Below are 12,378 nucleotides of genomic sequence, written 5' to 3' on the forward strand. Positions count from 1 at the left end.
TGAAACAACTACTTGACTTGGAGCTGATGGGTCCAGGAAAAACACACTGTTCCCCAATAACAAATTAAAAAAAAAAAAAAAAGACAAAGATTGGCGCATGGTGCATGTGTTTGTAAGTTGAGAAAACACTGTTAAAGGCATTGGCTCCTTGGAGAGTAGAACTGGATGGGACCTGGAGGTTAGAGGTGGGAGGGAGGCTGACTTCACTGAATATCCTTTTCTCACTTGGTAACCCTGAGCCATCAGCATGTATTACTTTTCCACAATTAATTAGAAACCAAATCAGTGAACCAATTAGGGCAGCCTGAAAGGGTCAGGAAGGCAGAAGACCTTTGCCCCCGCCTGGTGATCTGCAAGCTCCGGTGTTAAGAGGGCCAGAAAGCACCGAGCGTGGCCAGGCTGAGGCCCAGAGGTACTTGCCTGAGGCAGCGGTCCACGTCCGGGTCGCTCCGGCAATACTGCAGGCCTCCGTGTCTCAGGGCGTCCTCGGGGTTGGCAAAAGCCTGAAATACATCAGCTGAGAATTACTGTTCATGAGATGGACGGCCCAGTTGCCTGGGCCCGGTATGTGTTGTCACACGCATGTCGGTTCACCAGGCCCGGTATGTGTTGTCACACGCATGTCGGTTCACCAGTATCCGTGAGCTCCTACTACGTGCCAAGTGCTGGAGCCTCTCCATGAACAAGGCTGCTGTGGCTAGAACGTGTGTCCCCTGAAAATTCCGATGTTGAAACCTAACCCCCAATGTGATGGTATTTGGAGGTGGGGCCTAGGGGAGGGGATTAGTTCATGAGGGTGGTGTCCTCATGAATGGTGATTAGTGCCCTTATAAAAGAGACCCCAGAGGCTCCCTGGCCACTCCTGCCATGTGAGGACACAGTGGGAAGACGGCCATCTCTGAACCAGGAAACACACCCTCAATCAGACAGAACCTGCCAGCACCTTGACCTTGGACTTCACTTCCTCCGTAACTGTGAGAAATAAATTTCTGTTGTTTTATAAGTCCCCCAGCCTATGGTATTTTGTTAGAGCATCCCAAACGGACTAAGGCAAAGGCTGTCCTGTCCCTGCTCTTGTGAATCTCAGTCAGCTGAACCAGGGAAGGCCAGGTGGTGAGTGTTAAGAAAGAGAAGACAGGCTTGGCCTTGAGAATGTTCACAGGAGACCTGATGGAATCTGGGATCAGGGGCTTCTCTGAGGCAGTGACATTAAAGCTGAGGCTTGAAGGATGCATCCACATTAACTAGATGAGGGGAGGGCTGGAGCAACAGCAATCAAGGTATAGGCACAGCACGTGCAAAGGCCTTGGGGTCAGAAGACGGGCACTCAATGAATTATCAATGGAAAGCAGAGACTTAAGGTCACACTGAGCTCATTGAAGGCCCATGCCCAACATTCATGCTCCACCATGCCCTGATGGCATCTAGGCAAGCCAGCCCACCAATCCACAGCAAACCTCAGCACCAGGCTTTCTAAATTGTTCATCCAATGGCAAATCCTGCTGCTTCTGACTCATGAGCCCTTGGAACATCTGTCCCCAAGCGCTGGTTTGTCCTGCATGGTGGGCCTGCCTCAGCCCCACCCGAGGTGAACGCAGCCCATTCCTGATGCCCGTCTCAATCCGGATTGGAGGCCCCACACCCAGAATTCCTCTTCGCTGGCCCTCAAGTCGTGGAATCGCCAATTCTGATGGCCCCGCACAGAGTTCATGGGCTCGTGACACCTCTCAAAGGGTCTTTGCATTCAGTGTGCAGCTGCCTTGAGTCCATGGCCCATAGGGTTAGTCATCTCCAAAGACAGAACTGGAATACAAGTCGGCCTGGCCAGGCGCCAGCTGCCACGCAGACGGAAGAAGCCCTGTCATCAGGAGCAGGAGTCCTACCTCCAGTTGCGGCCAGGCGGCAGGCTCCCGGATGCACTCCCATGAAGCGATCCAGTTTTAATAAGCGATGAGAACTAACAGTGATGGAGCGTTTTCTCTGGGCCAGGCACCGAATTCTCCGGGCTCCACGATGTCTATTCCCAGTTCACAGATGAGGACGTGGAGATCCCGGGCCTGCCCAAGGTCCAAGGCTGGGTGCCCAGGAAGAGCCAGCGCCTGCGCCCACCCCCTCCCCTCCCCTTCCTGTTACCTTCCTAATCGGAAACGAGAGAAAAATTTGTAGATGGCACCCTGGGGACAGCCCAGGGAGGTTTTCTTCTGCCATTCCCCGGCTGCCTGGGCAGACAGGCATTCAGACAGGTATGTCTCCTCTCTTCCCGGAATTCAGGTTAAAAGGGAAGCTCGAGGCCCCTGCACCTCACTACTGAGAACCCCATCCCCCTGTGGCAGGTGTGGACTCTGTAGCTGGACACCTGGGCTCAAACCCAGCTGTGTGGCATTCCAAGTATTGTCTCCTCTCAGCCCCGATTCCTCACCTGGAAAACAAGGTGAATAAGGCTCCTCCCCTCCTCCCCAAGGGCTGTGGTGGGGATTAAGGGATCGGCAACTTGAAAGGAATCAATGGGAAATGCAGCTGTCCCTGCTGGGTGCCTGTATCCTGCAGCCCCGATGGGCCAAGGCAGGGAGGAGGCCAGTTGACCAATGGTCCCCTGGGAACTGCCCTGCCTTCAGTCCTGCGTCTACCGGAGCGAAGGGCTGCTCCCCAATGTGCCCCCCCACCCCCCGCCATGAGATGCTAGAGCCAGCCTTGCCTTTAGACTGGACCAGGGGGACAAAGGGGCAGTTTCCAGAAATGGTCTCTCTACTGAAATACCCGAGAGGGCAATCAGCAGATACCCCCTGGGCCTCTCTGTGTCTAACAGGGCGGATGGCAAGCTTGGCCCACAGTGTCTCCGCTCTGGCCGCCCAGTCCTGTGTGAGCAGAATCTCGCTGGAACCCCGTCCCACCCACCCTCCGGCTCTGGCTCAGATCTCAGCTGCTTTATTGTTGTTTTGGCTTCGGGACTCTGACTGGTCGGGGAAATTCCTCCCTTAAAGCTCCGTAGAGCCCAGCCGAGACCCGGCCCCTGGAAGCAGCAATGGGTTTGTAAGTGACCTGGCCAGCGAGCTGGGAATTTCCACTTAAAGCTCTCCTGGGTCTTGTTTCACCGGTTCCCACTCCACCCAAAATATCAGAACTCCTGTGCCCGGAAGCCGCCAGGTCACACGAGGCTTTATGCTGTCTCGCTCCACCCGAGGACTGGTGTCTCAAGAATTCAGCGGCACTCGTATAGTCCCGTCAATGCCAAGAACTTACCTGATGGCACAGGGAGTGAGTAAATGCTTTTAAAACAGAGGACAGGAAGGTTTGTGCCCTGCTGAAACTGAGAGCCACCCCAAAGGACTGAGAGAGGCACCTGGTCCTCTCTCACACTCACACTCTGGCCCTGATATCACCTTGGTGGGGAGGGGCCCCCCAGGGCGGCACGTACCTTCTTCCGCAGCCTCACTTGGCCCGTGATGATGGCCACCACGTACATCTTGATAATCAGCAGTGTGCTGCAGAGCAGGAAGGCCGGGAGCACCTGGCCACTTACTATGGCCGGGATGGGCGCAGGCATCTTGACAGCGGGAGCTCTGGGGAAGACGTGAGGCGGACGTGTGGCAGTGCTGGTAGCGGTCTGGAGAACGGGGAGGAGGCGGGGAGAGCAGCGGGGAGGCCTGTCTGCACGGAGCACCCGCCCACTACCAGGCAGCAGCAATTTCTGGCCCCAGGTGCTGGGAGAGCCGAGAGCTTGGGGATATCCTGGACCCAGCCTCTGGCCTTGGGCCACACTTCTCGGCAAATCCTTAACCACTTTCTAATCTGTTTCCTGTCAAAAAAAAAAAAAATTCAATGGAGTAAATTTGAAGATCTAGTTGGCTTTATTCAGTGATTCTAGCAACTCAAAGGGTGCTCTGAGGGTTTTTTTTTTTATAGGATGGAGGGGTAAGGGAGTTAATTATGAAAGAAAAGAAAGGATTATTTGGGGGCTGGGACATATTTTCTTAGCGGGCAGAGGAGGGAAAGGGTTTTTATCATGCAGATGACCCCTTCTTCCTGTTGGGGGGTCTAGGGGATGGAGAGGGCCTGGGATGGCAGAATACCTTATCGGTGCTTAGCCAGAATTCCAGGCTGGTTGACTAAGATTGTTTATTGGAGAGGGTGAAACTGCAATTAGATCAGGTATTAAAGTTTGGCATCATGGGCCTTTTAGCACGAGTGATGCCATTTTTGGCCTGTGTTATTTCAACATTCCTTATCTGTAAAATGGGGGTGTGCTGCAGTGCCTGCCTTGGGGGGGAGCGGGGGGGGGGGCGGAGTGACAAAGCAGGGCACCTGGCAGGACTTCCACAGGCCGCAGATGTTATGGATCTATGCCCACCTCCCTGAGAGTCAGGGCAGGTGGTAGGCAAATGTGTCTGCTCACTCACGGGCCGTGAAAGAATTCACGAGTCAGGTAGAAATATAGAAGGAAGATTTATTGAAGTAAGAGAAGGGTTGGCTGGGCAGAGTCTGCTGGAAACTACTGCATCGAGTCTTTGGTCTCAAGTTTTATCTTTTCCTGTAGTTGGGGTGGGGGAAGGTGCAGTTAAGCTGGTTATCACAACCTTTGCATACTTACAGTAGATTAAGTTGGAGCTAGGAGTGTGTTCCATACAGATGCAAAACGTCTCCCAAGTCACAGGGCCTGCACTGGCTTGAAGAAAAGAGAAACACTGAAACTGGTATGCAGAATAAACGTATAGGAAGCAGAATCATTAAGAGGCAAAGAAAAAGCTTTCAAAAAGTCCCAAGCTAAATTGCACTTATTAATTTGAATTATACCAGAGGTCCAAATCTCAAAAATAGAAGATTTAATGCCACCATTACAATCCCCTGTCTTAACAGTAGGCACACAAGAACCGAGCCATCTGCCCCATCGCAGCCTGGACACTTGAGCCACAGCCGTACCTACAACGATGTGACATTGCTGTCTGTGGTAGGCTGCATAATGGCCCCCCAAAGAGGGCCATGTCCCAATCCTCAGAACCTGTGAACAGGTCACTGTACATGGCAACAGGGACTTTGCAGATGGGACTAGGTAAAAATCTTGAAATGGGGAGATTACCCTAGAGCAGCGGTTCTCAACCTTTCACAGGGGTCGCTTAAGACCATCAGAAAACATATTTTCGATGGTCTTAGGAACCGAGACACCGCTCCTCTATCCGTCTCCAGGCCCACATGCAGATATGCCCACATACGAGTACCCGTACCCCGCGACCCCTGTGAAAGGGTCGTTCGACCTGCGACCCACACACAGGTTGAGAACTGCTGCCCTGGACTATGTGGATGAATCCAATTTAATCACAAAAGGCCTCTTAAGAGAGATGAACCTGTGGATGAAAAAAGGGGTTCTATGGAAAGTGACCTCACTGGGTGATCTCATCATAAATTCCTGGGCAGGTCCTGGTGGGTGTTCACGCCCAAGGCATGTGACTTCTTTAGTAAAAGGCTTATGTTTGCCTCAAGCCAGCCCCATCCACTGTTTCTGGGCATCTAGTTAACTTGCCTCTGAAACAAGCAGTAACCAACCCGAGGAGAGCACAAAATCTTGTTAACTACCCTGTAATCTAACCCCGGCCTTGCTTTCTCCCACCTTCATTTAATCTTCCTTACATCCCCTCCTTAGTCTCACACGCATAAAAGAAGCTGCAAAACTGTCAATCTCGGGAGTCGCTGAGATCTTGCTCCCCGGCATGTGTCGTCAGTTTGGCTCAAATAAACTCATAAAAAAAACATTCTCTACAGGTTAGGGTGTCCTTACATAGACAAATGAGAGGGAGGAAAGATTAAAAGAAAAAGAAGAGCAGAGGTCAGAGAGGAGAGAATACTAGACTGCTAGCACTGAAAATGAAGGGAAGATGAGGCAAAGCATGCAAGGCAGCTTCTAGAAGCTGTAACAGTCAAAGCAAATTCTCCCGGAGAGCTTCCAGAAGGAACAGTCCTTGTGGACACCTTGACATTAACCCACTGCCATCGAGTTTGGACTTCTGGCCTCCAGAACTGTAAGATAATAGATTTGAGTTGTTTTAAGCCACTGCATTTGCGGTCATTTGCTACAGCAGCAGCTGCAGGAAACTGCTAGCACACGCCGCCACACTGTCTTGTTTGGCATCCATTTACTTTCCTGGGAGGCTCCCAGGCAAATGGCTTCATTGTTCATTCCAGGAACTTCCTGAGAGATCCATCAGCTCTTCCATAGGAAACATCGACGGTTTGTGCCCTAAGATTCTTTGAAGCCCTTGTTTCAAAATCCTCGCCTTGCTGTGTCCCCCTGCCCCTTGCCGGCTTCCCCAGGTTTGGGGCGGGACCTCCGCAAAGGCAGGATGGGATCTTGTGCCTGCAGTTTTGCCAGCACTGCTTGCTTTGCTATGGGGCGCCCTGGGGAAGTAGGGAAACGCAGTCTCTAGTGCCTGCTTCACCTTGGGCCTACCCAGATGAGCAGCAGTGTCCGTTTGGCCAAAGCAGCAGAGACCAAGGGAAGGACTGGTCAGAGGGCAAAGACACTGGCCACATGCTATGGAGCCAGACTCAGCTGGCATGGAATCCTAGAGCCAGCCCTCGGTGGCAGCTGTGTGGCCTTCAGCAAGCAGTTTCCCTCTCTGACCCCATTTCAACTGTAAAACACAGCTGACAACCAGTCACTCCCCCAAGCAGCTGAGAGAACTAAAGGGAGTCGTGTCTAATTATGAAGCACCTGGCACGTAGTAGGCCCCCTGTCAGCAGGAGCCTCTTCCTCAAAATTGAGATAATAATTCCTGCCTCTAGCAGGGCTGCCAGGAGGGGGACTCTTGAAAACCCCTGTCCTTGCTGCTGGGGGCAGTGGGTTGGGGAGTGGGGAGATGGAGGAATAGCTTCTTGTCCGTTTGCAATGTGCCAAACCTTCCTTTATCTGGACAAAATGTGCACTTGCAAACCAACAGCCACATTTCTGGAGTGTAGGGCTGCCAGGCGGGGTTGGCCCAGCCCCAAGAGATAATGCTAGGTCACAATCACAGACATGAAGGTATTGGATGTCCTGAAATAAGTTTTTATCTTTGTGTGTTGGGTAGAACTGTGCAAGCCTGCTCCTTGGATGTTTCTACAATATCTGAGAACAAAGGATGCTGGCCTCTCAGGTCCCCAGCTCGGGGGAACCACTGGAGGCTGTCTTCCTTGTCAAAAAGCTCAGTTATGGGGTCTGGTGGCTGCACCACCCCCAGCATCAGACCGGAGACAGCCCGAGAGGGCCCCTCGGTGTCGATCCCTCCTTAGACTAGGGGGCGTGCTCTGTCCTGCTCAGTCTTTTGAAACAAAACCTCACCAGTAGAAGCTGGGAAAACCAGCGTGGGCAAAAAGCAGTTTATTGTCTGCTGTTACCTGAAGCCAGAAATAAGAGGGACTTTGTAGGGAAACCCATGGTAGGAATCTTTGCCTCATTGTCTGCTGAAATCAACCAGTTAAGCCAGGGCCTGCCAAGGAGGACAAACCCTTCTCTGATCCTTGGCCAAGAATTTCCCTAAAGCCTTTAGTCAGTGGAAGCGCCGTTGTTTCTGGTGGTGGAGATGATGGGGTGTTACTTTCCCCTGAGCTCCAGTTACAATATTTGCCTGTAAAATGGGCTTGGTGCCCTCTGCCTTGCAGGGGGTGAGGGCAACTAGAGAGGGTGCGTGCAAAGCACTGGGGGGGGGGGGGGGGGTGGGAGACAGCTCACTGCAGGCCTGGCCTTGAGGCCCAAGGAAAACACGGCAGTGCCTGCTCAGGAATGAGGGAGAGCAGAGGCACTGGGCCTGACCCTGAGCCCTGAGGAGGCCTCCTGGGTGTTGGCAATGTTTCATATCTTGACCTGGGTGATGGCTACACAGGTAGATATAGGTGTAAAAATTCACTGAGAAATATCTTCAAAATTTGTTACTTTCTTGTATTTTTTTTTTTTAGCCACGAAAGTTTTCCCGTCACCACTCTACAACTCTGAGCAGAGAAGAACCGCTGTCTCAGGTCCCCGTGTAGCTTCTTCCAGCTCACCCTCCTCGTCATTTCCTGAGGATCTGAGACCCGGCTCTTCTGCTGTTTAATTGCCTGTGATTTCAGAGGAGGCTTAGAGAGAGGAGGAAGTGGCCCCACCTCGGCCGCTGGTTCCTGACCACAGTGAATATTGCTGGAGTCTCTCTAGCCAGGGACCGGGAAACACAGTGATTAAAAAAAAAGAAAATGACTGTCGCTCAAGTGACCTTTTAGGTCAGATCTTTATTATAGTCGTCACTGTGACATCAATCCTCCTTTGGGAAGCAGTGTTTCTGAAATGTGGCATTTGGCCTACGGAAGAGGCAAATGTAGATTAGTGAGCTGTTTCTGATGGCTCTGCAGCCCTAGGGCAGAAGCCCACCAGATGGGACCCCTGGACCCCCTTCAGGATGAGCAATTCAGTGAAGGATTATTATTTTTGTCTGCCAGCTCCCTTCTCTCTCCTACCTTTTGGAAATCACACCCTTCCTTTCAAGACCTGTATCTTAATTGCCTGTAATTTTGGTGGGCCAACCAATTGGAGTACTCCATCTTAGTATGTGACCCAGACCAGCCAATCACAATGTTCCTGGCATCTGGGTACTACAGTTAGTCCAAGCAGAGCCAATCAGAGACCTTCCCTGGGAGGTTATATCCTGGCACTGATAAAGAGACTCCTCTCGGCTCCAGGACTGGGCTCTGGGACAGTATTGGCCTGAAGCTGTGTGCAGCCATTCGCCCTCTCCATATGGAGGAGGCTGTATTATGGAGGACACAATGAGGCCCCAATCTCTGACTCACCCCAGTCTAGAAGTTTACGAGTTTCCTCTTTTGCTTAAACAAAACATCAGTCAAATCACATCTCTCCTCTGCGACTAACTCTGCAGTGGCTCCCATCTTACTCAGAGTAAAAGCCCAAGTTTGGACAATGGCTCATGGCCCTACTCCATCTGGCGCCGGTCATACTTCCTGTTCTTCAAACATGCCAGATACTGTCCTTTCTCAGGGCCCTTGTTCTAGCTGATCCCTCTGCCTGGAATTCTCTTCCTCCAGGCATCCACTGGGTTGACACCTCGTCTTCAAGTCTTGGCTCAAATCTTATTTTCTTGATAAGGTCCACCTGATGGCTTTCATCAGTTCTGCAGCCTGTCCCCACCCCCACTTCCCTGCCTCAACTTTCTCTTTTCTTTCCACAACACAATCATTCAATGAATGGCACACTTTATTCTGTATTTATTATCCTACTAACACCTGGCTTCCTAGGCCAGGGGTCTCGGTTTTGTTCAATGATGAACCACAAGCATTGGTCCTGTGCCTGACATATAGTCACAACTGTAATTTGTTGAATTGAATTGAATTAAGGTAATTTGATTTGGATTTTTTTCTTCTTTTTTTTTTTTATAACCAAGAGTCTAGACCAAGATAAGTAAAAAGCGCCTGACTTTGGTTGTGGATCCTGACTCCTGTTCTCCTGTTTCTCAGAATGCCCAGGAGAGCCTGGCTGCTTCTCTTGACAGGCAGAGAGCCGGGGAAAGGGCCTATGAGTCTCTGAGTGGAATTGGCTGCTGGGCAGGCTGGGACCAGAACAAGATAACTGGGGCACTGCCCCAGGGCACCCGCCTTTGATAACCACTCAGCGAGGACTGGAAAAGACCATGTGATTTTCTAGTTAATTTGCACATCAATGGCACAAACACTCATCTAGCAGTTTAGAAACACAGAGGCTGACATTTATTGAGAAGAATAAATGGTTAAGACTGGCAGCTGCCCATCAGCGAACCAGGGTGACTCAGGGCTACGTGCCAGGCTACTTGACTGGGCTCCCAAGCCCAGCCTAGCCCCCGAAGCCCATTCTTGCGACAGCCAAGATGGCCTTGAAGGATGATGCCGTTCCACCTAAGGACAGCAGTCAGATGGGAGATGGCCACGGGGTCACTGGACATTGTCACACCTGACACTGGGCTAATCACAGACACCATGGTATTTAATCCTCCTGAGGAGATATGACTATTAGACCCACTTTAGAGCTGTGGGACCTGGGGCTCAGGTTGGTGGCTGTACTTGCCCTGGGTCCCATAGCTGGGCTTGGTCGTTCTTGTCACAGAGGTGGTACCGTTTTAGCTGTGGGGCTGTGGGCTCAGGCCCAGAGGAACCGGCATGTGGTGAGCATTTCAAGAGGCAGCAACTTTTCGTGGGTCATTTAAGGTCCCTTCCACTCTCTCCATGTTTCCCTGAGTCAGGAAATTCCCGGGGAGCTCATCCCTTCCTGGAACGAGAGCTAGCGCGCTTGCTCAGCTGTAACGTCCAGTGGTGAGAAAAGACCAGGTAGCCACACTTGGAATATTATCCAGCCATGGGAAGGAGTGATGCCCTGCTCCGTGCTACAATATGAATAGACCTGAAGAACATTGTGCTGAGTGACAGAAGCCAGACACAAAGGGGCACATCGTGTCTGATTCCATTTATATGAAATGTTTGGAATAGGCAGATCCATAGAGACAGAAAGCAGACTGGTGGTTGCCAGGGAGGAGGTGGAGTGGGGAACGGGGGTGACTGCTTGCAGCATACAGGCTTTTCTTTGGGGAAGATGAAAAAGCTCCAGAAGTGGATAGTGGTGACGGCTGCACAACAATGAATGCACTTGATGCCACCGAACGGCACATTTAAAAATGGTTAGTTTTATGTGAAAAGAAAAAGGAAAAAAGAAAAGTCAGGGCCACTGACTTGTTCGTGACTGTATTTACAAACCTAACATGGTGTCTGCACAGAGCTGTGCTTAGTAAATATTTGTTGAAAGGCAGACCTCCTGAAGGTGTGCGTGAAGTGCTGGTGAATTTCTGGGGCCGGGTGTGGGGCCCATCCCCTTCTCCTGTCTCAGGGGAGAGAAACAACACGTGGCTATTCCAAGTCCTGACCGAATGTGGCCCCTGATGGAACCCACCTGTTGCTCCTTGAGCCCTGGCCTCAGATCCCGTTACTGATGCTCAGAGCTGTGGTCAGGCAGGGAGCATTTCCTGAATGCAGCTTGGGGACACAACCCAGCTGACAGGAGAGGCGGATGGGGGAGGAGAGAGAGGGGAAATGTTTGTCTCAGCACAAACCACTGCCAAGACATTTCCAGGGAAGCCGCTGTCACCCTGTGTGTGGCTCTCGGCTGCGGCTCCAAGGTCTGGGAGAGCCGAGACCCTCCCATGCCCGGGCTGCCCATGCATCAGGAGGGCACACGCGGTCTCACGCATACCACCCACCAACGCTGTCTTCCCGTGGGCAGTTCCAGTGTCCAGCTCTCAGCCACATCAGGAACCCATTTCCTAGGAGGCCCTGGAGGGGAGTTTTGCATTCCTGGGATCAAATTCAGCCTGCAATGGCTCAGGGGACAGCTGGTTGGGGTTTTCAAATGAGGAAATTTGAAATGGAATGATGGGAACCCTTCCCACGTCTTCAGCAGCCTCCAGGATCCCAAACTTCCTCAGTTCCACAAGAGGCACCACCCCGTTTCCCTCAGGGCCCTTGTCACGGAGACAGTATTTTATGACTGGATTTTTTAACTAATCATCCCAATATGTCAGATGTTGAAATTGTCAAGGGGGTGAGGTGCGTGCTTCCTGCTTTAGCTCTGATGCAGGGGTCGAATCTGCAACTCCCTGATGGTCCATCTCAACTTGAACCCTGCCAGTCCGGGGAACTATGTCCAATAATAATAATAATAATAATAATAATAATAATAATAATAACAACAACAACAACTATGTCCAACAATAATAATAATAATAACCACAACAACAATAGCAACAGCAGCAGCTGTCATGTATTAGGCACCTCCTAGGAACAGGCATCCTCACATGCTTTACGGAAAAAACCCGCCTTGTTTTATCTGCAGCATTATCACCCTGTATTCCGGAGCATGATCAGGCCCATTTTAGAGATGGAAAAGTAGGCTCAGGGCTATGAATGACCTTCTCTAAGGTCACAGATCTGGGCAGAGGTGGGGCAGTCCCAAGCCAGAGCCCATGCTCTTCACCCCCAGGAAGAGCTGAGGTTTGAATTCAAGCCAGCCGTTCGTTCCCTTCTTGCACAACTCGCGTTGTTCAAAACGCCTTCCTGATGCTGAGCTGGATCTGCCCTTCGGGGCCTCAGAGAACACAAGCGCTTGTCTCCTCCCCACTGCCCTTCAGAAATTGGAGGACACACTGAATCCACCCTAAATCTCCTCTTCCAGGCAAAACAGCTTTCATGCCACCAGCTTATCCTTGGATCCCATGTTTTCTAGCCCCCACTACCCAGTCTGTAAGGGTCCCTCTTAGAGGGGCCATAACCCTTGTGCCGGTGAGCCAGCTCAAGCCAGCGGGACACCATCACCCCTTGCTGGAGACCCCTCTCTGCTACCAG

General features: G+C 51.5%; 1 protein-coding gene across 1 annotated transcript in view; it reads right to left on the reverse strand.

Moving 5' to 3' along the window:
* The window catches only part of PTGES (prostaglandin E synthase), a 12,328-nt gene extending 7,672 nt beyond the window's left edge, over positions 1 to 4,656 (reverse strand). Inside the window, exons 1-3 of the mRNA XM_019641520.1 lie at positions 4,589 to 4,656; positions 3,416 to 3,796; positions 421 to 503 (exon numbers count right to left, since the gene is read on the reverse strand). Coding sequence (XP_019497065.1) covers positions 421 to 503; positions 3,416 to 3,544 — 212 coding nt within the window. The 5' untranslated portion in view covers positions 3,545 to 3,796; positions 4,589 to 4,656. The remainder of the gene's footprint in view (positions 1 to 420; positions 504 to 3,415; positions 3,797 to 4,588) is intronic.
* Between the last annotated feature and the right edge of the window lie 7,722 nt (positions 4,657 to 12,378).

This window comes from Hipposideros armiger, unplaced genomic scaffold (assembly GCF_001890085.2).
Source record: "Hipposideros armiger isolate ML-2016 unplaced genomic scaffold, ASM189008v1 scaffold_3, whole genome shotgun sequence".
NCBI classification, from domain to species: Eukaryota; Metazoa; Chordata; class Mammalia; order Chiroptera; family Hipposideridae; genus Hipposideros; species Hipposideros armiger.